This window comes from Xenopus tropicalis, chromosome 7 (genome assembly GCF_000004195.4).
Source record: "Xenopus tropicalis strain Nigerian chromosome 7, UCB_Xtro_10.0, whole genome shotgun sequence".
NCBI lineage: Eukaryota > Metazoa > Chordata > Amphibia > Anura > Pipidae > Xenopus > Xenopus tropicalis.
This window is the reverse complement of record NC_030683.2, coordinates 20,288,358-20,314,460: the sequence shown is the minus strand read 5'-3', so window position 1 is coordinate 20,314,460 and position 26,103 is coordinate 20,288,358. Positions and strand designations below refer to the sequence as shown.

The following is a 26,103-nucleotide window of genomic DNA, read 5'->3' as shown; positions in this document are numbered from 1 at the left end:
TGAACAGAAATACCAGGAGAGCTTGTTCTGCTTTTGTGGGGGCTGTGTCTGAGGCCTGGTTTAACAGAAAAACTAGGGGGTCCATTGGGATTATGTGCTAGGGTTTGACTGATGACCTTTGCTATCTTGGACCAGAATCTGTATATACGGGGCATTGCCATACTAAATGAGTATAGGTGGCGGGGGGTGTTGGCATTTTGGGCATACATTATTTACTGCCGAGTATATTAAGTGTAATCTGAGGTGTCAAGTAAGATCTATGGAGGTAGTCCTCCTCATACTTTAATAAAATATATCCCATAGAGTTTGTTTGCTATGTGTCCCCAAAATGAATGCACCTATAGATTCTAGACTAAGGGCTCTCACACAAGGGTGTAGGTTTGAGCTCACCGAAACGCATCACTAATTGTTTTCTGCCAGTTGCAGTCATGAAGAAGTATGGAAGTTTTTGGTGCAAGATGCACGTTAAAAACAATAAAAGATTGCATTTGGTTTGTTTAAAAAATGCAAATAAACCCAGGTTCAAGTCAGTGAGAAAAAGTTGTCTTATGGTTTATCACATGAAAACTTATGGACAAGATTCAGTTTGAGGAGAACTTTTTCTCACTGAATCAAATCTGGCCCATTGTACCATACCAACATCATGGAAAGCTACCTTGTACGATGCTGATTTTCTGCTTACTGTCTGTTCTTTCTATGGTATTGGTAGAAATGCCTTGGTAATGTGCTCTACAGACGGTTCCTTCATTAAACAAAGTGCAGCGAAACTTGTGAAAAGTGTTGAAGACAAAAGAGGTTTACAAATTAAATTGTAAAGGAAGGGATCTAATAACAGTGCGGTGAAAAGACACAAAGGTCTGTTACTGATCACTAGTGCTTTATAAATAAATAAAGTGAAAACCAATAAGCAGTGATGATCATGTAACAAAATGACTCATCATAATTACCATAAAGCAAGACATATGCAATGCGTGGGTAGTTCATTTTCATTGGGCATCATGCTGACCAATGATTGGTTTAGAAAATAATGTACAGGGTGTACAGCTACAAAACTCCTAAATAGGTAAAATGTTATTAATACAAATATTATTGCTTGGTAAAGCCATGCAAGCATTTGGCCATTGCTTCAGTGCAGTCTAAGGAGGAGATAAAATGAATATTATAGTAACAGGCAAAAAAAAAATCTGTAAATTACATATAAAGAAATAGAGCTTTGTGATGCCATCTGTTCTAATTATTGTCCCTTGAATTATATATTGATTGAAACCTGTATGTATGTAGTCAAGTAACCCCTTCTTAATATATAATGATATTTAAACATATTTGTAGCCTCGTGCCTTGAAAGGGGACCTGTCAACCTAAGAAATCATTTGAAATCCTTTTCTATCATGTTAGTTGAGCAAAATAAACTTTACTTACACTATATAAATTATTTAATTTTTTTTCCCTTCAGTCTTGGAATTTACAGTCACAGCCAGCAGGCAGCCGCCATTTTGTGTACACTGTTATTAAGGCAAGCTTTGTATCAGCCCAAAATCTTATACATTTACCATCTAGGTGATATCTAGGAAGTGCTGAATGGAAAGTTAAAGTAATTGTAATTAAAAATCTGAGCGGACAATCATATATTGCCTGCCCCGCCTCTATGCCTAAGGCATAGAGGCAGGGCAGGCAATATATGATTGACAGCTTAGATTTGTAAATACATTTTTAACAGGTATGGATGATTTAATTAAAAAAGGAATTTGTGTTTCATGTTTAATTTTTAAAGGACTTTTATTATACAGCTTTTTATGTGTGGGTGACAGCTCCCTTTTAAATGGCCATGTGATTTCTAACACAAATGCCAATAAAGCAATTGCAGCATTAACAGGCAAGTTATTATTATTAACATTTATTTATAAAGCGCCAACATATCCCGCAGCGCTGTACAATAAGCGGGTTTCATACATTGGACATACAGAGTAACATATAAAGCAATCAATAACCGATACAAGAGGCAAATGTAATAGTTCTTAGAAGTTGCAATTCAGTGTTCTCTTACAGCTCTCATTTACGTGCCTAAACGCTGTAATCTATCAGCTTCAGGTGAACAATAGGACGAGGCTGCCCAACATGAGTTATTCAAAATGCTGGTCAGGAGATAAGGGTGGCAGATGCAAGATGGATATAGAGAGAGATGAGGTGGAACAAAGAGACAGTGGTGTGTATGGCTTTAAATAGATGCAATGGCGGTTTTAGGGGAGGGTGGTATTTATTAACCGATAATCACATCATAAAAGATTGTGAACTGTAGTAGAGAGTAACTCAGTTCTTATTAGGGATGCACCAAATCTAGGGTTCGGCCTAGGGGAACCTGAATGTGATGTGACTAAACTGGGCTGGTCTGCTTTTCCAAGCCTGGTAGGGGCAAGAGGTAGCTTATAGGGGGGCACTTGGTGCAGTTGGGAATGGGAAAAAAGTGGTACAGGTATGGGACCTGTTATACAGAATGGAGTCTATGGGAGATGGCCATTTTTCCCATTTTCAATTCAGAACTTTTTGGATAGCGGGTTTCCAGATAAGGGATCCCATACCTGTATAGGGAATTTCCTTGCCCTTGATTCCCGACGTTAGAGCTTAGATTTAGTCCAACAACACTAAACATGATCCTGCAAAAAGCACTAGAATTCAATGCATCTATAGTGAGAATTGCAGTTTTAATAGAGTACCCCACTTTATAAACAATATATATTCTTTATATTGTTTGAAATGATTTTGTTGCTGCAGAGTTTATAGCAGACATTTAATAGTGTGATTATCAGTCACTAAGGCCAAGCAACAACTGCGTCAATTTAGGCCCACTGCCTACATGCCTTTACCAAGGCAGCACCCTCAGTTACTAATAACTAATAGAAGCAACATGCTTTGCTCAGAACAAACTATCCCCTCACATTTTACTTCCTATTTAATTAAAAGGTTACCCTATTTAAAATTAGGAGTCATTTCCCATTTAGTTTCAATAAGGAAGGAAAGCATGCCTAATTGTTATATTTATATATAATTAACAGGCTTCTGCATACAGTCCATTCAAGCGAAAATAAATGAAACCCTACTTGTAACGTAATGCTTTTCCTTCTAGGAAAGTATACAGAAAATAAATCCTTCTAAATAGGGCATAATCATGGTTTAAGACCTGGACCGACCTGGACGCAAGCCATCAGCCAGCAGTACCAGTTTAAAGGAACAGATACACAGCACACAAAATTACTTCTATCCACATGTATGCCGAGAGTGCCCTGTAGAAATGTACTGCTGCTTTATTAAGGTCTCTCAAAATCATTACCATTAACACACAGTTAACCAGACCATTATATGCAGTGAATAGTTAATGCGTTTCATAATCAGGTACACCACTAAATCCCAGGCCGCGAGATTCTAATCCGATAACTGCAATTGCTAAATATAACATGCCCTGTACCACAGAAGCTGCTGTTTAGCCAAGGAACAGACTGCAAGCGTTAGCAAATACACAAACATACAAAAATCTTACCAGCAACAAGGTTGGCCATTTCCGCAACTTCTCCGTTGTACAAGAAGAGGTGATTAGCACACTGCTTGTTTAGATAAGAATATATATAAAATAGGCTCAGTGCTCATTGAAAGCAGGAGCAGCTTACACACGGGCTGCGACGGCTTACTGATCAACCCAAAGCGTGTATGTGTTAAGAAATGGATTTACAGGTTTAGGAATCCACTTGGTAGGCTGATCATGTTAGTGTTAGATATCATTTTGGGCTTGAATTTATTTATTTTTTTACTTGCATAGGCAGTAGGTTGCAATTCTGTGGGTGAACTTCGTTTTTGCACTTCTCACTTTCTGTTTTGATTAAATATATATAAATTATATAAATGAGTCTTTCCTTATGAAGTGAATGCATACATTGATTTCTGCCTGCCAAAGGTGTATATACAAAGAGACAAAGAGGCCCAGCAAGTTACAGTAATATTATAATATAGAGGGGACCTAAACTAAATTAGTAAACAAAGGGTACAGAATAATATGTGTGTGTGTGTATATATATATATAATGGGTTTTTTTCAGACATTTTACTCTACAACATTTGTTTTTGCAAAAAGGAATACAATCCATGCTAAGTGCTGTATTTTGGCTTATTTAAATGATCAAATAATAAGGCCAAAGTACAGTACTCAGTGGGTCTTGATAAATGCAAAAAGTTTTATTTACCTAGTAAATAGTAGCCCTGGGAAAGGTCATGATACAATGTGACCAATATCTTGTGCTGTACTTTGGCCCATTTTATTAAGCCATATTTAGTGTGTTCCTTTTTGCATGAAAAAGTACACATATATATTTATAGTCTTGTAAAGAATCGGCACTCACCAGTATCGGGGCAACGGCTGGGTGCTGACAAAAACATCTACGCGTTTCGATCACCACAGGATCGTCATCAGGATCCTGCCATCATCCTGATGACGATCCTGTGGTGATCGAAACGCGTAGATGGTATGCTGAAATAAATCACTGACTTGATTGATGCTATAGCTGTGAGTGCTTTCTACTGTTGAGTTTGATGCATATATATTTATAGATAGAAAGAGAGCACTCCAAAGCTTCAGCCTATAGTCTGCTTAACTGTAGCTTTCCATATTGTGTGTGTATATAAGTTGGGAACTTCATTGACCTGTTCTTTACACAAATGCAGTGAAAATATAAATGCGGAATGTGTGGGACTTAAGCCCCTCCCACTGCAAAGCGTGACCTCCAGTGACAAATATTAAATCACCTCACATCATCTGATCTCATTAATATTTTGTCTACTACAGAAGGCAGCTGGCTCTGTTAAACATTCATATATGTTTGAATATATGTTATGTTAGTATGCCTAGTAAGCAGCGTGGCACTGTAACGGGTAGGGCATTCTGGGAAACAGCATAACTGCAGAGAGGGTTTGTGGGAGCAAGTTGGTACTGCTATGAGGCAGGACTACATTTTGCCAGAACCACTTTAAAGCTCAGCCAGGAGGAGTGGCTCGAAGCTCTAAATTAGTCAGTAGGACTAATCTTCCATCTGATCCACTGTCTTAAGTCTCCATTAAGAAGGTGCTCCCTCTGCCTAGAGTGGAAGCTCAGAGTTGCTTCTCCTGATCTAAAGTGTGAGGACCCTTGAGAACCCCCCTAGTTAGGAAATTATCAAAGTGGTGAGTAGCAAAAGTACAGACTTAAGGGCCCCTTACACAGGAGTACCTATCATTCTTCAAGGAGAGGGTGCCATGGACAAGTTAAACGAGATGCTGTAAGACCATACTACTTAGTAGGGCCCTACCCTCTTCAGCCTAAGTAGCGGGCCCTGCTAACTAAGTGTAATTGTGCCCCAATGTAAATAAATGTCCAACTAACTAAATTACTTGCCTTGCCACACCCCCTATCCACCATGGCCACTCCCTATTGTAAACAAAACATGCCCATGATTCATCCAAACTCCCAACCACTCTTCAACAAGCCCCACCCCTTCACACCCATTAATTAGACCTTTGCGTCTCCCAAGCTAATTCTTCAGTGGCTCTTCTTAGGTACCTTGTTAGTTTGCATGCTAGTAGTAAGTTACACAGGCCCAATGCTGATTGATTTTCTATTAATTTAAATTGTACTGTTATCTATTGATATTATATTTGTTAGTTAGACCTCATTATGTTTTGGAACCTCTTAGGTGGAGTCACATATATGTAGGACTGTCAGTCTCCCCCACTCATTCAGGTTTGCCTGGCACACCCAAGTGACTAAAATGGCTTACTTTATACCCTAGGCCAGTGTTCTACTTCTCTAAAAAAAAAACTCAGTGGCCCGAGGTTCCCTTCTATTAGAATGCTGCCGTCCTCTTTCATTCTGCCAGGGGTGCCTCGCCGGATTCATGCACAATATTGTATAAAGGGTCTAATCTACTCTGATCAGAGAAGGGGCCTGACTTATGAACCTTTTGGTTCATATGGAACAATTCCTTAAGTCTAAATGGGCCCTATGATGTCACACAGAGGGTTACTTTTACTGTATTTACCTCAACAAATAGAATGTCAAGGTTTCTATTTAACTAGATTAATTCTGGGGCAGCCCAAGGTGTAAGAGGAGAATCTCAGGGTTCTGTCTGTGTCACACTTCATTTATTCAATGATGGCTGGAACCCTTGGCATTGCTGGCCTTGTATCTTATCCTTTACAGGCCACACACTTGGTAATAAGATCCCTGCTGGCTCCATTCTACGGTTGGATTTAGATAAATGTGGTCTGGGAGACTAATGAGCACATTTTCCACTGACTTCAATGTTTTTTTTCTTCGGTTTCAGAAAAGAAGAGCTTTTTAAAGTATCATTGCTGGGCGGGTGGCCATGGGTCAATCCCTGAGGCAGGTAACTTCTTTTCCTCTTTATATAAAATGTGTTTCCTACCTGATAAATATGCTAAAAAGACCATTTGTAAATATTACATTTTAATTGAAAGTTCACTTTAAATTTAAATTTTAGCATAGTTAGTATAGTAAACAGTGTTTTTCAGACAGTTAGTCTGTATGATGTTATAGCCTTAGCAGCTCTTTAGGTGAAATTCAGATGAGGGCCCTACATTATTACTTAGAGAAGAACTAAAGATAATGATAAGTAATAAAAATAATTAACAAATATTGCAAATCTTGCCCCAGGTTTAATTTGTTTTCTGTTTGTTAGTGTCATTTTATATTTCATGCTGGGAAGAGGCAAAAAAGGAAAGTAAAAACTGCCTGAGAATATCACTTTCCCCTTTAAATATCATCCAGTGAATTAAGTCAAAATATAAGCAAACTACACAATGTCTGCAAAAACCATTAAAAAAATAATAAAAGGGAAAAGCTGAACTGGCCTCTTTATCACTTTTAGTGTTGGAATTATAAAATATATGATCTGTGGATAAAAGGACTAAAGTCCACAGTTCAGTATGCAGTGCTTATCGGTGCAGAGATGGATAAGTTTCAGAACCCCCCAGTGCCGCTCCGACATCTTGGCCCACACAGCATCCCTCTAAATAGAAAAAATGGTTATAATCCTATGCATATTGATTATCATACTGTTCTGAGACACCTGGCAAGTCTATGATGTTTTACTTTTGTATATAATGACATGGGAGATAACATGCGATAAAGTACCAGCTGCAAGGTATAGTCCTGCGTTGGACATCTGCAGAACAGAAGTTCAAGACAGAAAGTCCCTGTTTTCCTGACAAGGCTACCCAGGTAAAGTGCAGACTCTAATCCCCCCCATCCCCTCTAAAAAAAAATATTGTATTCCCTAAAATGGGATGGGGGGGTCTGCTTTTTAAAATTATGTTACTTTCTGCCCATGGTGATGTCATCTCAGGTTTTTTGTCTCCCAGGTCAGAAAAATGTAACCCCTTGTAGGTAGGTTAGGTAGCGAGTCTGGAAGCGAATAGTGATTCTGGGTCAGGCATGGCTTTGCCCAACCAGACCTGTGCTGGACTCTACTTTGAGGCAAATTTTAGAAATGTCAAACACTGCTACCTTTGGGAAAGCTTTGCAATGTTATAGTTAAAGGTGGCCATACCATTGGTCACACGAAAGATCGTTCCCACCCTCCACAGACTTTCAGGTATGTCAGTTATGGTCAGATATGGAGGTAGAAACAGTAGGCATTCTACCTCCTTCTGCCGATTCAGCCCTGAACGTACATTTTAGGCCTTGCCATCTAATGTATGCTTTCTGGAACAGTACTTTGAAAATTCTGAATTTTCATTCATGTAATAAAAAATGTTTCTGATATATATATATGTAGCCCACTTTTTGGTTATTCTGTGCTGCTACCTGCTGAATCCTTTACTTGGCGCTACAGGAGTCCTGAGCCCCCGGGGTTTCCAGGGATTTCTCCCCTTAAAGGCATGCCTCCACCCAGGGATGATCTTGTGTAACTATAACCCACACTCTAAAAACTTAATAGTTCACTAGTACCTCTGCTTGGGATCCACACACAGCCCCCGGTACTTTGCCCCTTCCTGGGGTAGTTGCTTACCGGCAGGTAGGTGATCCTTGGTGCAGGAAAGATCCAGTTACACAGATTATATGATGAATCAGATAAGTTGATTTATTCAGGCAGGACCTCTCCAGGATTGGCATATACAAATCAGTCACAGCATGCAAGGCTTTCTCCTTACTACTCATTGAGAGCCTTTTCCTGTTGGGCAATTTACGGTACTCCCGCCAAGTGTTCCCTTCTAGGTGATCTCCCCGGTACTCGCGCCAGGAGGCACCCCCTCTTGAGGTCCTCCCCTGTACTCACGCTAGGCAGCCTCACCACAGGCGACCCACTCCCGTACTCACGCCTAAGCCCCCTCAGATCCAGCCTCCTGGACTAGCGGTGACCTTGTCCACCTACCTAGCCACTTGTGGCCCTGCACTCCAGCAGATGTAATGCTGGGAGGTCTTAACCTCACTACCACTCCTGGAGGGGCAATATCCGCTCATTCTAGCTAGGTGACCTACATATCACTCCTAGAATGATCTCTCACAGAACTTCTATCTCTAAACTGTACCTGGGGTACTCCTTACTGGAGCAGTCCCCAAAATGTCTACAGCACATGGCTGCATCCCCCTATATGGGTCTATGCACCACCCTGTGGCCATAACCCGAACTACAGGTATACTCCCTGTTAACTATTTAGAACCCAGTCATCCCAGTGTCCCTGTTACCTAGGGGTGTCTGTCCTAAGGGCCCATTTTTGGTAAACCCCTACATATATATATATGGTTTGTCCCTGAGGAAGAGCACAGTTGGTGCTCGAAACGTCGGATTCCTTTCAATAAAGACTTTTTCACAAGTCCCTATGAGTGCGGTACTCTGTTCTTTTAATACTTAATTTTGACCAGCACCTAGGGCATTCAATCGTTTGCAGGGTGTGCTCCTTCTGTTCCTGTATATATATATATATATATATATATATTATAAAGGCTTAGTCAAAAGAATATACACGAAAAAGAACATTTCGAAAAATCAGCCCGGGCCCATTCTTTTATTGGAGCTTTACAGAAATGTTTATGAATTGGCAAAAGGGGCCCCTTAGAGTGGAAGGAAAGGCTGTGCTACACAGGGCATTTTAATCACCACTATTTTTTCTAAGAATTTCAGAATGGGGTTAACTCATTTAGTAATGTGATGTAACAAAATACCAGTAGCAATCTGCATCCTGTTATTGCTTTCTCATGGTTTTGGGAATTTACCATTTTAATATGTCACCTGAGGCAGGCCTTGTATAACCACTAATATTAAGTTTACCTGTAGATTTATTTTTTGTTCTTGCCCTGTTAAAGGAGAACTTAACCCCCCTGGGTACAAAATCCCCAATCACCTACCCTCCATTGGCCCCCTCCTCACCTCTCCCTCCCTGCACAGACTATTTCACAGGAAAGTGCCCCTAATTGAACAAATGAAATAAAAATGCAGCACAGCATGGCAGAGATTGCGAACGCCATCTTCACTCCTTTCCAATCCTCTTTATGTCTCTTTGCTGTTTTGGAGCCTGCAGGAGTATGTGCAGGTAAAGCTGATGCCACATTACTGCACATGCTCATGCAGGCTCCGTGTCTGAACATGTCAAGACTTTTCATGATCAGGACACCTGCTCTAAACAATATATACTTTTGAAAGTAAAGCATATACATATCAGCCACGTGATTTGTATGCATGTATCTTTTTGTGTTAAGGTGGCCATGTACGGGCAGGTTTCACCTGCTGATTCAGGTCCTTCAGACCGATCTGGCACCATATCTGGCCTAAAATTGGCCAGATCTCAATCGGGCAGGTTTGGTATTCTGTCAGATCGTGGACCGGATCAGCTCATTGATGCGGTCCTCGGTCCAACAGTGCCTATGGCCTCTGTTGTAATTGGATCGTTTGGCCCTTTAGGAAGGCATATGGGTAGAAAATCCGTGTATGGGCACTTTAAGAAAGAGCTCCAGCCATCATTTTTTTTTCAATTTTACCCTTTTGGTTCCATACAACAATAATAAAGCTGCTCTTTTTTTTTTTTTTTTACTTAATATTGCATAAACACCCACGAGCTTATAACACACAGACGTTATTGATTTCAGAAATTTCTCATGTTAGGACTGTGATGATAACTGTTTGGATTTTCAGTTTTCATTGTTTGTGTTCCAGTGCAACAACACCAGTAGCACTTTCTCACAACAACCCCCCCCTGACCATACCTTGCGACATTCACTGGCTTCAGAACCTTAAAGGAACAGTAACACCAAAAAATGAAAGTGTATAAAAGTAACTAAAATATAATGTGCTGCTGCCCTGCACTGGAAAAAGTTGTGTGTTTACTTCAGAAAGTCTACTATAATTTATATAAATAAGCTGCTGTGTAGTATGGGGGCAGCCATTCAAAGGAGAAAAGGCACATAGCAGATAACAGATAAAACATTATTGTATTCTACAGAACTTGTCTGTTATCTGCTATGTAACCTGTGCCTTTTCTCCTTTTTTCCAGCTTGAATGGCTGCCCCCGTGGCTACACAGCAGCTTATTATATAAATTATAGTAGTGTTACTGTAGCAAACACACCAGGTTTACCAGTGCAGGGCAACAGTGCATTATATTTTTATTACTTTAAAGCTCTTTTATTTTTTTGTGTTACTGTTCCTTTAAGCTCGCCATATATACGTTAAGATTTTTCTCTACCTAACGATCAGTTTCAGTGCAATCTGACAAATCCATCAAATGTTAGTGGTCTCTGAACGATCATACATCTAGCGATTTTTCATCTGAAATCGGTCAGAAAATCAATCAGGCAGGTTTGAAATTTTTTTTCGTTAACAATAGAATTTGCCAGTTGTTCAGTTGTTGCAGGACCAAGCAGGTAGATTTCCTAGCTTCAACTAGATGATATCGCTTGAAATGGTCTTTTTCGATTTCGTTGGACAAATCATACTTTTAAACAATCGTTTCAGGATAAGTTTGGTCCTACAATAACGAAAAGATCTTAAAAGATCGTAACGTGTGTGGCCGACTAAAAGGAAATTGTGCTTGTTCAGCTACTGGGTAACATCATTTCCAGATTTTGCTCACCTTCACCAATCTGGTCCAGACGCAGCCGTTTTATCTTCTCATTCTCAAGCATGTCCATCTTGCACAAAGTACAGGTTACCTTGCATACTTATCCCACGTCACATCTCTCCAGGCTGTAAAGAAACAAGTGGGCACATTCTATATTTGGCTAAACCACAAGTAGTCACATCACATTAGGAACAACCTATATAAAGTAAGAAAGCAGAGAATAATGATTCTCCAGATATTTGCCTTTTTTTTTGCATGCCTTGCCTGTAGTGTTTCCATAGACTTCAATAGAACATCCCCATCTATTGGTCATATGTAAGGTTATCCTGTCTCGTCTGACATTTATGGATAAGGGTGTAAAAATTGGCACGGCAAACTTTGCAGCTGCTGTGGGGTGTTGAAAGCCCAAAGGACAATTTCAAGACACTTGCAAAACAGGACATGTTCCCAAAGTCTTGAGGGGTCCAGTAACTTCTAGTCACATTATTGTTTATGGAGAGATCTGAGAAATCTTATATATTCACGTAAAGTACTTTATATACTTGAGTATAAGCCTAGTTTTTCAGTACCCAAAATGTGCTGAAAAAGTCACCCTCGGCTTATACTCGAGTTGGGTGCCATGGGTCCCTTTAGATTAGCACCCTCTGTCCTTTGTGTGCAAATTAGGCCACCTGCAACCAGACCCTCCAGTGCCTATTGTTTTTGTTGAGCCTCGTCTCCACTTACAGAGCTAGTTTACTGTTTTTCTTTGAAATAAATATTTAAAAACATATAAACCACTGATGCCTCAATTAATGTCATTGTATTGGTATTTATTTTGGTTATTGAAACTTAGCAGTAGCTGCTGCATTTCTCACCCTAGGCTTATACTCGAGTCAATAGGTTTTTCCAGTTTTCTTGGGTACCTCGGCTTATATTCGGATCGGCTTATACTCAAGTATATATGGTACACTGTTTTGTGTAAATCCTCCTGTTATTTATTTCCTGGGCTCATTTCACTAAACGCCAATATTTTCTACCTTATAGGCAGTTACTTTACGATTCCCCAAAACTGTGAAATAAGTAAACCACATAAATAAAAAATTTTTGACATTCCGCATAGCACTTTCATGTTATATGTTAAAAATTGTAATTTAGTAAATAGTCCCAATGTTGTTAGTATAAGAAACAAAATTATTTGTAATTATTAATGTAGAAACATAAAACTAAATCTCTATGGGACAGATATAATACAATTCTATGAAACTCAATTATATATATATATCTTATTCAAATAAAAATATACATTACATCAGTAGCTGCAGTACATGCACATCTCCTACATGACCACTAGAGAGCAGTGTCATAATGTAAGAATATCACAATAACACTAGCATCCCAAAAGTATAAGAATGTTTTATGTAACTGCACCTTGGGATCATTTCTTATTTGTTCAATCTACCCAAGGTACAGGCTTCTGGCGTTTGGATCCATCAATAATCAGGGTAGTTATCAGGGTGGGACAGTTTGGGAACAAGACATCCTTCCAGTGTTAGACTGGCCCACCAGGATACCAGGAAAACTCTGGTGTAAGTGGGCCCTCCTACTCCTGACCATTTGGCCTGTTTCATGGTCATTCCCTATTTCTGAATGGGAAGAGAGAGAAATAGATGGAAGGGTAGATGCTAGCATGTAAATAAAAGAGATTTGGGGAATAAAGTGGTTGAGTGAGAAAAAGAGGAAAAATAGTTTGGAGAGTGAGCCCATGGTCTAAGGTTTTCTGGTGGGCCCCTGAGGTCCCAGTCCAACACTGCACCCTTTGTCAGATGGGACGAATCTGGTAAAAGAAAGCTCCTCCTCCGAAACATATTTTGTCATGGTTTGTAGCTAATAAATAGGTTAAACACTGTTTAATACGCGTGGTTCATATTTTGCATTACAGCTGTAGAGAGCCCTGTCACTGTTGTGTTCATGAAAATATACATTTTGTAGATGTAGAGTGTACAGAGTGTTTTGTGGCTGTAGAGTATGTCTCGCATGAGGCCCCTAAAGTTACATGTGCTTTGGGCTCCAGAGGCAAAAGTGGATTTTTAATGACAGCCCTGCTAAGAACTAAAAACCTTATGGTTTATGTTATATAACTGGGTAATATTATTTGTTGTTTCCCAAATTTCTCCCTATCATACCACTTATATACCACTTTTTGGCTGGCCAAAGATAGAATGCAGCCCAAAAATGATGGGCAGCCTCATTAAGAATCATGGAATCCCTCATGACTTTCATTTCGTTCTAAAATATCATCTACTGTGTTGTATGCCACCATGTCAATACTCGCCCCAAGCAAGCTACCCACTACAGGGCCCTCCTGGGAAACAGTCTCCCCTAAGCCCCTAGTAACTCATGTCTCTCTCTGCATTGGTTATCATGATACAATAACACTACTATCATTGGCCTTTGGGGCTGGAGCTGTTTGGCTACACAAATCAAACTCATCTTACTGAAACAACTACATCAAGAATCTGTTCCTAATCCTCAAACCCCCCACAACACAGGCTCTCTGCTTCACTCTTTCCCCTAACATGATAGGAGCCAGAGCCTTTCTTCTCTTATAACATTGACATGAAATTTGACATGATATTTTTTACAAAGTTGGCAAATCTAGCTGGGTGATGTCTGACAAAATAGAACAAATACCTTCTGGTTAAGCTATTCTCAAGGGATAATAAAAGGTTCCTGCTGCTAACCACACTACAAGAAGACTGGACAGGCAACGGTTAAATATACAAGTTTTTTTTTAAACTGTGATTTATTTTCTTGCTGCTGTGTATTCTGTGACCTAAACAGTGTTATGCCATTGGTGGCTAAAAAAACCATAAAGTTTTCCAAGATGATAAAAAAAATACTGGCTATGCACATTATGAGTGCTATCTGTCTAGTAACCCATGTCAACCAATAAGATGTTTGATTTCAAACAGCAGACTGCTTAATTACTACTGATTGATTGCTATTGGTTGCAATTTTTAGTGAGATAACCCATTCTAGATCTGAGACACAATGGGTGGGACATTGTTTAGGCAACAAATGCCTGATAACACTATAATAAATTTCCCGCGCAATTTCCTGATATCGCCGAAAAAGACTCGCGAGTCTTTTTCGCGATTTTGGGAAATCGCGCCGGCGACTTACATGTTCGCCGGTGGGATGGCGGGTCATGGCAACTCGGGGAGATTAGTCGCCCGTGACAAGGGAGATTTGTCGCGGGCGACTAATCTCCCCGTGTGCCAGAGCCCTTAAGATGGCCATACTTACAATTACGATCTTTTCTGCAAACATTGGTCGCAGGAAAGATCTTTCGTTCCCTCCACTGACTTTCAGACCTGAATCATCACATATGGAGGTAGAAACAATAGGGATTCTACCTCCACCTGACAAATCAGCCCTAAACGCAGATTTTGCTCGGGCACCTTCAATCTTTTCGTCCCACATCGACGAGACAACTGATATCCGATGCTCCTGCAATATCGGCCATCTTGTTGATCTGCCATACATACCCCGAATATTGTACAAAACTAAGTTTTAGTGAGCTGCCTTGTTGCACTGATTCCGTGTTCAATCCCAGCCGGGGGACTATCAGCAAGGAGTTTGTATGTTCTACCTGTTTCTATTGGGAATTCTGGTTTCCTCCTACATTCCAAAAACATACAGGCAGGTTAATTGGCTTCTGACTAAATTGCCCATAAATTGCTTTTCTTTAAAGCGCTGCAAAAATGTGTCGATGATATATAAATAAGATAATTCCTCAGCATTTTATAAGGCTGCCCATCCATGAAAGAATATATTTTACTGTAGCCTGCTGATACGTACATAGGGACAGTAGTCCTTGAAAGGAAAACTATATGCCAGAATGAATACTTAACCAACAGAGAGTTTATATTATGTTAAGTGGCCTATTAAAGAATCTCGCCAAACTGGAATTTATATATCAGTAAATATTGCCCTTTTACATCCTTTCCCTTGAGTCGCCATTTAGTGATGGGCTGTGTGCTCCCTCAGAGATCAGCTGACAGGAAATAATGCAGCTCTAACTATAACAGGAAGTAGTGTGGAAGCAAAAGGCAGAATTCTGCCCATTCATTGGCTGATGGGGCCTAGCATGCATGTGTGCCTTGGCTTGTTTGTGTGCACTGTGAATTCTATGATCCCAGGGGGCGGCAAAAATGGCAATTTTCTATTTAGGATTACCCAATAGCACATACTACTAAAAAAGTATATTTTTATGAAACTGGTTTATTTAGATGAAGCAGGCCTTTACATATGAGCTGTTTTATACAATATATTTTTATAGCGACCTACATTGTTAGGGGTTATAGTTTTCCTTTAAGGCAGTAAAGAACAGAAGTGACTGTTAATGCAGATGATTCTGCAGGACGTGTGCAGCGACTCAGTACGATAATTACACTCTTGTCCATAAAAAGTAAACATCTTTCCGTGTGTCACGCACGAGGCCTGCATTCCTGAAGGTCATTACAATAAGGTTGCTTAGCAACATAATGCACAGTTAACAGCTTTATATGTGATGGGTGACAGGTTTTTATGAACCTTCATAGTCCAGTTTTTGTAGTTAAACATTGCACGAGCCTCCCAAATGTTATCTCTCTAGGAAAGAATGGCCTGCCACTGAGCAATGAATTGGCGGATCTGCCTGCTTTATGTGCTTGACAGGCCAGGGACAAATGATATCCTTTTTCAAGTTCAGAACTGCTGTTACTTATTTCTGTTGATGATAATGAGCACGGCATTCTGTCACTGTTTTTGCCAGGCTGCAAAATTAAATTCCTATTACTGGTTATTGCCAATACAGTGGAATTTATTTGATAATGTTGCACAATTTCCACTCATTACACAGTGGTATAGTACTGTACAAGGTTAAAAGGGTGGTTCACGTTTAATTTACATTTTAGATGTTCTAGAATGAACAATTCTAAGCAACTTTTCGATTGGTCTTCAATATTTATTTTTTATAGTTTTTGAATTATTTGCCTTGTCCTTCAAACTCTTTGTAGCTTTCAAATGGGGGTCACTGACCCCAGCAGCCAAAACCACACCCAATTCAAAACACACCCAGTTCAGCAAAAACCCAGATAGTTGGTGCTCACTACAGGGATACCACACTTCATTCAAGTGTGAAATAATTATATTATGTCATATTAAGACACACCCTTAAATCCATATGCTGCCTCCTCCTACCCTGTGGATAGCAAGTCCCAGCACATAGTTACACACAGAACAAACTCCTGCCAGGTTCACCTTCCACAGGCAGCATAGGGCAGAATATGGCACACACAGGCAGCATAGGGCAGGCACAGCATGACACTCACAGGCAGCATAGGGCAGGAGAGTATGTCACTCACAGGCAGCATAGGACAGGCAGAGTATGGCACACACAGGCAGCATAGGGCAGGCCCAGCATGACACTCACAGGCAGCATAGGGCAAGCAGAGTATGGCACACACAGGCAGGGTAGGGCAGGCAGAGTATGGCACACACAGGCAGGGTAGGGAAGGCAGAGTATGGCACACACAGGCAGCATAGGGCAGGCAGAGTATGGCACACACAGGCAGCATAGGGCAGGCAGAGTATGGCACACACAGGCAGCATAGGGCAGGCAGAGTATGGCACACACAGGCAGGGTAGGGAAGGCAGAGTATGGCACACAGGCAGCATAGGGCAAGCAGAGTATGGCACACACAGGCAGAGTAGGGCAGGCAGAGTATGGCACACACAGGCAGGGTAGGGCAGGCAGAGTATGGCACACACAGGCAGCATAGGACAGGCAGAGTATGGCACACACAGGCAGCATAGGGCAGGCAGAGTATGGCACACACAGGCAGCATAGGGCACAGCATGACACTCACAGGCAGCATAGGACAGGCAGAGTATGGCACACACAGGCAGCATAGGACAGGCAGAGTATGGCACACACAGGCAGCATAGGGCAGGCAGAGTATGGCACACACAGGCAGCATAGGGCAGGCAGAGTATGGCACACACAGGCAGCATAGGGCAGGCAGAGTATGGCACACACAGGCAGCATAGGGCAGGCAGAGTATGGCACACACAGGCAGCATAGGGCAGGCAGAGTATAGCACACACAGGCAATCCTTTGGGATTTTTGTTAGCATGTTCATTAATTTGTGAAAGTTCACTATTTTATATCTATACTTCTGAAAACCCCATATGAAGAAATAGATAAGAGTTTACTGATAGAACAACCTTTCATTGCAAAGCATGAAGGCAGTAGTCTCCATAGCCAGTCAGTATCTTATCTTTCATGCAGAAGAGTGCATAGCATATAAATCACATAACTGAACGTTCAGTATGTGGGGCAGAACATAAATAAAACAGGACAATGACAGTAATTCATCTGATAGCCTAGTAGTGTCAAGGTGACTTTTAGTCTACTAGACCTTATAGAGGTAATGGTAAATAGATAAGGAATATTTTATAAGCAGCTGATGTGGAGCTCCAAGAACTACAATTCCCAGTATCCCACCTCACTCCAGCTCGGCTGCAGTTTTTTTTTTCATTTAAATCAATTATTCAATTTTAACACAAGTGGCTCCTAAAATCCTTCCGCTTTTAAACTGCAGGGCTTCCGGCTTGTATAACAAGAGGATGGTGCAATATAATACATATGGTGCTTTAATCTACTTAGAATATGAATTACCTTTGGTGGTTAGGGTTTCCTTAACCAGCTGATGAGATTATTTTACAGTGACGTAATATAAGCACACCATCTGTGTAGATGGCCGGATTACATAATGCCAGACACTTTGCCCAGGACTGGTGTATAACAGGCCAGTTGACTCGTGTAAAAATGCCATAAAGAGGACTGGAATGCAGTCTGTTCAGCAGTACATCGGGTATGGATGTATTTCAAATATGCATTTTCTTGTACACAGCAACAAATCTTAATTATATATAAAGCTGTATAGGTTTAGCACTATAGGTATAACAATTGGCCTTTGACCTTGTGACTTTATATGGTCATATAACTTCTGTCTGACCTGTAATATTCTTACACATTTAACAAAATGTGGTAAATTATTCCACATATATTTAAGCTGGCCATGCCTAAAGTGTATACTAATAATATACTGCAATTGTTCAGCGGCATATAGGCCCTCCTCTGATAAAATACAAATGTGTGTAATAAGGTGATTAGCTAATTATCCCAGCTATACATAATGCACAGGGCAAGGCTATATCATTTGAGCATAGTCTGTTCATATAAGTCCCTGATATATTTAATTATATGTCTTCCAGGCAGGCTAGAAACAGACCCTTCTAATATAATTTATTGATAATAAGAATCATAACATCATTAAGCTGATCCCTCTATGGGCACTAGGTCAATATCCAGGCTATGTCTCCCAAGATCTTAATAAATAACAATGGACATAAAACAAGAGCTGAAGGGAATCTGGGCAATCAAGGCTAGTGTAAGGGAATGCATAGCAACTGAAAAGCTGTTTTTGTCTCCCTGGAAAATGCTGTTGGAATCATTGGAGGTTATTTCAAACACACACACTGGGCCATTCTGTTATCTTAAATTACTTCATTTAAACGCCAACATTTTTTAAGCTCTGTGGGGCAAGGGCTCTATATTCCACTGTTTTATATAAAATAAAGATAGGCAGGGGGAGAGAAATGTAATAAAAGGTGCAAAGTTTGTACAACAAAACATAATAGATGAGGTTAAAAAAAAAAGTTCAACCTTTTTTGCCTAAACCTGCCTAACTGCTACTTGATTGGAAAGGAGGCAAAAAAATCCCATCTGAAGCATCTCCAATTTGCCTCAGAGGGGGAAAATATTCCTTCCTTACTTCCAAGTGAACAATTGGATCGACTTTGTACTAGATCTAATTTCAATAACTTGCAGCTCTTCTTTGGACTCTCTTTCATTAATATCCTTTCTAAGGTTTGGACACCAACCACAATGCATATTCTAAATGGGGCCTTGCACTTTTGTGTCCCCCAGGTTGTAAATAGCCCCTCATGTGTTGGACCCACAGTTTAGCGTTTCCCACAAGTTTTTACAAAATAGCCACTAAATCACATACAAGTTGTAATGCACCATGTTCATACTTGGTTTGTGTGTTAATGGAGTCATTTCTGGTGCAAGATGTTAATATCTGAATTATCTTGTGATTTACTAGGTGCAAGTGAGCTGTGTATATAGGTGCAGCACTGAAAGGGAACCCTGGGAGTTCCAGATCCACAAGGTAGGTGTTAATCCCCATTTATCCGTGGTCCTATGCTTTGCATCTCTTGTGAGATTCATCAGAATAGGCTTAACGGGCACATTGACCCTAGTGTACCTTATGAATGGCATTTAAGCATGTGTAAAATAGGCTTTTAATTTGCACTTCCATTTGTAAATGAGTCTTGCTGGCCCATGCTGGTATTGTTGCACTGATCTACAGATAAGTTTATTATTTACAGGACCCCTGGCACTCAGTAGATTCTGGCAAATGCCAGAGGGGCTGCTGTAAAAAGCCAAAGACAGTCACTATTTATTGGGCTGGTGGGGGGCTGTTTGGGTCTCAGTGTACTTGAAATGCCAGGGCCTATTTTGAATCCCAATTTGGACCTGTCCATAGGTGCCCCTTAGTCCTTCTCAATCAAAGAAGTACCTATCTTATTCCTATTAAAGAAACAGTAACATCAAAAAGTGAAAGTGTTTCATTAAATATTACATACAGTTACCCTACACTGGTAAAAACTGTGTATTTGCTTTAGAAACTATACTACTATAGTATATATCAGTGCTGTCCAACTTCTACGGTGCCGAGGGCCGGAATTTCTCTAGCATACATGGTGGAGGGCCGCTAATGGAAGCCAGTTTTGACCACTCCCCTTTTTGAAACCACACCCACTTCAAACCACACCTATTTTATCACAATGGTGGTAGCACAGCAAAATCCCAAATGATTGGTCCTTACTGTGGGGATATCAACCATCATTCATATGTGAAAGAATTATGTCATATTAAGATATACCCTTAAATTCCATATGCCTCTTCCTCCCCTGTGGATAGCAGAGCAACCCCCAGTACATAATTACACACCTTAGGGACCATTTAATGGCTATTTCCAACTGCTAACAAACTCCCACAACAAACCCCTGCCAGGTTCACCTCCCACAAGCAGCATAGGGCAAGCAGAGTATGACACACATAGGCAGCACTCTGCCTGTCCTATGCTGTCTGTATGTGCCATACTCTGCCTGTCCTACCCTGCCTGTGTGTGCCATACTCTGCCTTCCCTATGCTGCCTCTGTGTGCCATACTCTGCCTGCCCTACCCTGCCTGTGTGTGCCATACTCTGCCTGCCCTACCCTGACTGTGTGTGCCATACTCTGCCTTCCCTATGCTGCCTCTGTGTGCCATACTCTGCCTGCCCTACCCTGACTGTGTGTGTCATACTCTGCCTGCCCTACCCTGACTGTGTGTGCCATACTCTGCCTTTCCTATGCTGCCTCTGTGTGCCATACTCTGCCTGCCCTACCCTGCCTGTGTGTGCCATACTCTGCCTTCCCTATGCTGCCTCTGTGTGCCATACTCTGCCTGCCCTACCCTTCCTGTGTGTGCCATACCCTCCCTGACCTATGCTGCCTGTGTGTGCCTACTCTACCTGCCCTATGCTGGCTGTATGTGCCATACTCTGCCTACAGTACCTATGTCTGAGGTAGTGCTGGGCGGTATGACCAAAAATGTATATCACTGTATTTTTTTTATTATATCGGTATCACGGTATTTGACGGTATTTTTTTTTCCCCATGCATGATTAGGTTACCACCCCTGCACTGGTAAAAGTTGTGTGTTTACTTCAGAAAGTCTACTATAATTTATATAAATAAGCTGCTATGTAGCCATGGAGGCAGCCATTCAAAGGAGAAAAGGCACAGGCACATAGCAGATAACAGATAAAACACTATTGTATTCTACAGAACTTATCTGTTATCTGCTGTATAACCTGTGCCTTTTCTCCTTTATCCCAGCTTGAATGGCTGCCCCCGTGGCTACACAGCAGCTTATTATATAAATTATAGTAGTGTTACTGTAGCAAACACACCAGTTTTACCAGTGCAGGGCAACAGTGCATTATATTTTTATTACTTTAAAGCTGTTTCATTTTTTGGTGTTACTGTTCCTTTAAGGTGGCCATACATGGGCAGATTAAGGATGCAGATTTGAGTCCTTTAGATTGATTTTTTTACAAATTAATAATTAAGAAACACCAAATTTATAGCTTTTGGATCTAGCCAATTCAGACCCTGAATTGTAGATTCAAATTTGAGAAAAAAAAAGTGTATGACTGAACTGAATATAGATCCAAAACATAGATCGAAATCCTGGACTTGGTGCATTCCTACTTCTTTGTATCATATGCTCCAGTCGATCGGTTTATAGTCAAATGTTATTATTGCACAGCTGTTTTCTTGGCATTTCTCCAATAGTCAGTCTATACCAGTGGTGGGCAAACTTATTAGTCATCTGAGCCAAATATCAACAAAACAGTGATTGAAATTTTTTTTGAGAGCCAAATTTTTTGCAGACTGTCACTGGCTCACTCGTGCATGAAACGAGCGAGCCTCCCCTGCACTGCGTATCCCGCCACCGCCTGCGCCGCGTCTCCCGTAGCCCAAAGACCACCCCCTCCTGGGGAAATTTGCTACGGGCAACGAAAATGTGATCGCACTGTACGTGCAAGCCCGCACCTGGAAGAGCCAAATTCAAGGGGCTAAAGAGCCGCAGTTTGCCCACCACTGGTCTATACAATCCTTTGCACACAGGGGTGTAACTAAAAGTTAATGGGCCCAATAACTTGTTTTTTTCCCGCCACCTTATTCCACATACTTGATAAACACTCATATATTAAAATTCAGCATTGTATAAGACCCTTTCTGGATCCCACAGAGAGCATCTGAGTCTGTTAAATGCCTTTTATCATTGGTGCTATTAGAGAAAGGCAAAAGCTGCAGTACAACAACTGAAATCTACAGGTTGAATATACTGTAGCTAATTCGGAAAAAAAAGCAGTTTGTTTTGTATTGTAATGAATATATGCACATATTTATCCATTATTGGAAGCTTCACACACTTGCCGTCTCTTGAGCAAACCCTACAGCAGGATTTATGAAAGCAGAGCAGTCATCTCTTTGTGCAGATGACAATCAAAGATTGATCCAAGGTCATATGTAGCTTACACCAAGGACAAATGTACCTTGCAACTGCAAGTCAAGAAGAGTTATGTACAAACAAGGTGAGTATTTCATGAAATTGCCTTTTAAGTAAATGCAGGGGCCATTCAAAACATTTTCCTTCTGTCAACATTGAATTGCCCCATGTGCCTTTTCTTTGAGGGGGGGGGGGATCAGAGTAAAGGCCCTTAGGGTGATATTAAGGATGAGTGTTAATTTGCTACTCTGGGCTCCTGAGACTGTAGCAGACTGACTGAGGCACCAGTATTTCTATACAGTATATCTGTAACCTTGTTATGAGCTAAGGGACCCAGCCTAAAAGACAGGTAAAGGGGTTGTTCACCTTTGAGTTAACTTTTCGTATGATGTAGAGAGTGAGATTCTGAGACAATTTACAATTGGTCTTCATTTTTTATTATTTGTGGTTTTTTAATTATTTTACTTTTTGTTCAGCAGCTCTCCAGTTTAACATTTCAGCAGTGATCTGGTTGCTAAGGTCCAAAGTACCTTAGCAACCAGGCAGTTGGTAAGATAGAGTTGCAGTGAGAGACTGGAATATGAATAGGGGATGGCCTGAATAGAAAGATAAGTAATAAAAAGTAACAATAACAATTAAATTGTAGCCTCACAGAATAAATAGTTTTTTTGCTGCCGGGATCAGTGACCCCTATTTAAAAGATGGAAAGAGTCAGAAGAAGAAGGCAAATAATTCAAAAACTATACAAAATAAATAATGAAGACCAGTTGGAACGTTGCTTATTATTGGTCATTCTATAACATACTAAAAGTTAACTTAAAGGTGACCCACCACTTTAAGGTGATGTTAGTATAAACACTTTATACTTAGAGCTACAGAAGGGTGATTGATACACCAATATTGCACATCTCCAACCTTGTTGTGAAGTCCTTTTCTCAAACCTGCATGATTGTATAGGCATTTATCCATACTGAGAGCTTATTTATTTTTGCATAGACATGTTAGGGTTCATTTAGAAAATGAAGATTATAAATTGCGAAAATGCAGTTGCCCATAGCAACTGATCTACCACTAGTTTCTACCAGTCTTTTGCCAGATAGAAAATAGAAACAAAAATCTTCTTGTTTGCTATGGGTAATGGCTGTGGTGCAATTTAGCACCTAACTTTGTAGATCAGCTCCTTTATGTCTTAATAAATTTTGCTTGAACTTTCCCACTATTCTGTGCACATTCATGGTTATTATAAAGGGAACAATATATAGGGGAGAGCAGAACTGGTTTAAAAAATGATATAAAAATGTCCCTTAATCCAACAAAATGGTTGAAAAGTGCAGCTTTTTTGCATTTTACACCGGTGCAATTTGCTTTTATTGCAACCCTCTACGCTTACAGAATGTATTGCATAGGGTTGCGCTTTTCTCTCTATGTGGTATGTCCTGTGTTTGGCAGTGCTCCTGGCACACCTATACCTGCAAGGTTCTAGTACCTACTGCCATCTTATAGCAGGTGTTAAAATAGGACTGATTTGTAATCTGAAAAAACAAAACACAAGTGGCTTGTTCTTATAATGGCTAACTATTTAGGAAATGTCAGTGCAAGGTTTTGGGGCACTTACTGCTGTCCCTTCTTTAGGAAAACATTATTATTATTATACATCCCTTGTCTAGTTTGAGAGAAAATAATGCACCTACACTTGACACCCTGTTGCATCAGTGTTATTGTATCTGTACTTCAACAGGTGGATCTGCTTTGCCAGTGACAAGAAGGGATAATGGCAGTATACTGCCAGTCTTACCTTACCTTAGCACCTTAGTATATTAAGTATGGACTGACACTGGAGTGTGTGGGGATCAAGGTGCACAAAAACAATCCACAGAATAATGAGCTCTTTATTAGTATCTCCTACGGCACATCTCCTCCGCAACAGAGATAGCTGAGCATGCTAGCTAGTTCCATATGCTTTTGCAGTAACCAGACCTTGCCCATCTTCCTTCTAATCAGGCCTGTCACACCCCTCTGTACCACATGCATCTCAGCCCTACTCATCTGTCTTCCAATTATGCCCAGTGTTACCCTCCCCCCCAGTTCCAGACAATGTACAGCAGCTGTCCCCAGAGATGTGCCAATCACCAGAGCATCACACACACACATGTAGCATCTCAGCCTACCTTGTACCATTGTAGGGGGCAAAGTGCAACTCTTCTTCCTCCTGTTTTTTTCACTCAGCACCCTATAAGATCAGATCCACTCTCTGCCAAATAGCAAATCCACAGACAAGTCCTTGCATAGGGGTAACGGAACCCCCCCCAGGCACAGATCCCCCAAAAGACACACCCTTTCAGTCCTATGCAGCAGGCAGATAGGCAAAGGCTATAGGGTCCTTTTTCCTATTTTACTTTAGGCAAGGCGGGGTCTGTAAGTGCAGAGCAATAATAGGAGGATGGGCACGGGGACTCCGGACCCCTCCTAAGCTCGTCATCCATGAGCCCCCCCAGCAGCAGCAACACAAGGAGGCAGGGGGGTCCATATTGTGCTGTGTGTCAGCCTGATAGGAAATGAGAGCAGGGAGGGGGAGGCAAAGAGGATATTAATAGCATGTGCGCGATAAAGGCATGGTGGGGCACTACATTAGGGTGGGGCTGGAGAAACATACACAGGCAATGTATGGGCAATGCAATAATCCAATTCACTGCTTAATTGTTTGTCTCTAGAGAGAATGGGTTAAACACAACAGCAAATATAAGGGTAGGCCAATAGCTCCCAGCGTGTTATGCTCGCAAATGCCAAGATTCCACTGACATTTCCTGAGCATTTTTTCCATTTAAATTAAACAAACATTCTTTAAGAGAAAGAATCAAAGGTGACCCCCTTATTTTAGATGGGGGTATATTATTTGTACAGTGGTTTTTTGGAAAGGATAAATAAAATAAACTCTGTTAAATGTTCCTTTAACCCCCTTTTGGCTGTGATACAGACAAGACCAGCTAGAATGGCTATAGAACATGGCTTACACGTGACTCTAACAAACAGGATGGGCCTTCGCTATGCATAAGGATCAAGGGGTGGGGTGGGGTAGTGCAACTACAACTCACTTATGCTGTGTGCAAAAATAATAAAGAAACGGATGCCAGACGGTACTTGCAATAAATATAATTATTTAGTTCAGCGGACTGGTTAATTCTAAATCTGATTGGTCGATATGGATTACTAGACTTGGGCAATCCCCACTCTTTCATATAGAAGAACAGAACTAATTTATTTGTGCAAGACAGAAGATCCAAAGGGATATGCAGTAATATTCACTGTGCAGAAGTAGAGCAAATGGATTGGCAGGTTAAATGCAAAGCAAGCAAAATCCTCCTACCTGTGCTTGCACCCGATAGCATTGAATAGGTTCGGGTACAGGCACATGTATCCGATAAAGTCTTGTGGCAGATATCAGCTATATGTGCCTGCACCCAAGCGTATTCAATGCTATCGGGTGCAGGCAAACAGGTAGGAGGATTTTGAAGAGTATGTAGTGTATTTTTGGCTAGCGGTTTTAGGCTTGCCGAGAATACGCTACCTATGCTACGTGTGGCATTAGCCATAACTTAATCTCATGTTCCTAGAATGTTCTATTACAAAAGATATCCTGCTCTAACTAAATCCTTGTTCACAGGGTCCCTGTTCAAACTTTGCTAGAGTTTGGATGTTTACTCTAGGGTAGGCTGACTTTACTGGAACCCTGTTGATCCCAGGCTCAGTGGAACTTCCACCTGAGTCAACAGATGCAGCCCTAAAAGAAAGA

The 26,103-nt window shown here is 40.8% G+C and overlaps 1 protein-coding gene and 1 long non-coding RNA gene across 4 annotated transcripts in view; one reads left to right on the top strand and one right to left on the bottom strand.

Annotated features, from left to right (window-relative positions):
* The window catches only part of LOC116412274, a 45,907-nt gene extending 23,375 nt beyond the window's left edge, over positions 1–22,532 (top strand). Inside the window, exons 2-4 of the long non-coding RNA XR_004223636.1 lie at positions 6,341–6,403; positions 19,291–19,356; positions 22,227–22,532. This is a non-coding gene — a long non-coding RNA (uncharacterized LOC116412274). The remainder of the gene's footprint in view (positions 1–6,340; positions 6,404–19,290; positions 19,357–22,226) is intronic.
* ctbp2 (C-terminal binding protein 2) overlaps positions 1–24,873 on the bottom strand; it is a 61,840-nt gene extending 36,967 nt beyond the window's left edge. For 2 of the 3 annotated variants that reach the window (XM_031906157.1, XM_031906155.1), the window contains exons 1-2: positions 24,482–24,873; positions 11,105–11,217 (exon numbers count right to left, since the gene is read on the bottom strand). In XM_031906157.1, coding sequence (XP_031762017.1) covers positions 11,105–11,162 — 58 coding nt within the window. In that variant the 5' untranslated portion in view covers positions 11,163–11,217; positions 24,482–24,873. Of the gene's footprint in view, positions 1–3,532; positions 3,672–11,104; positions 11,218–24,481 lie in introns of those variants that run through there. The other variant, XM_031906156.1, reaches the window with a different exon arrangement.
* Between the last annotated feature and the right edge of the window lie 1,230 nt (positions 24,874–26,103).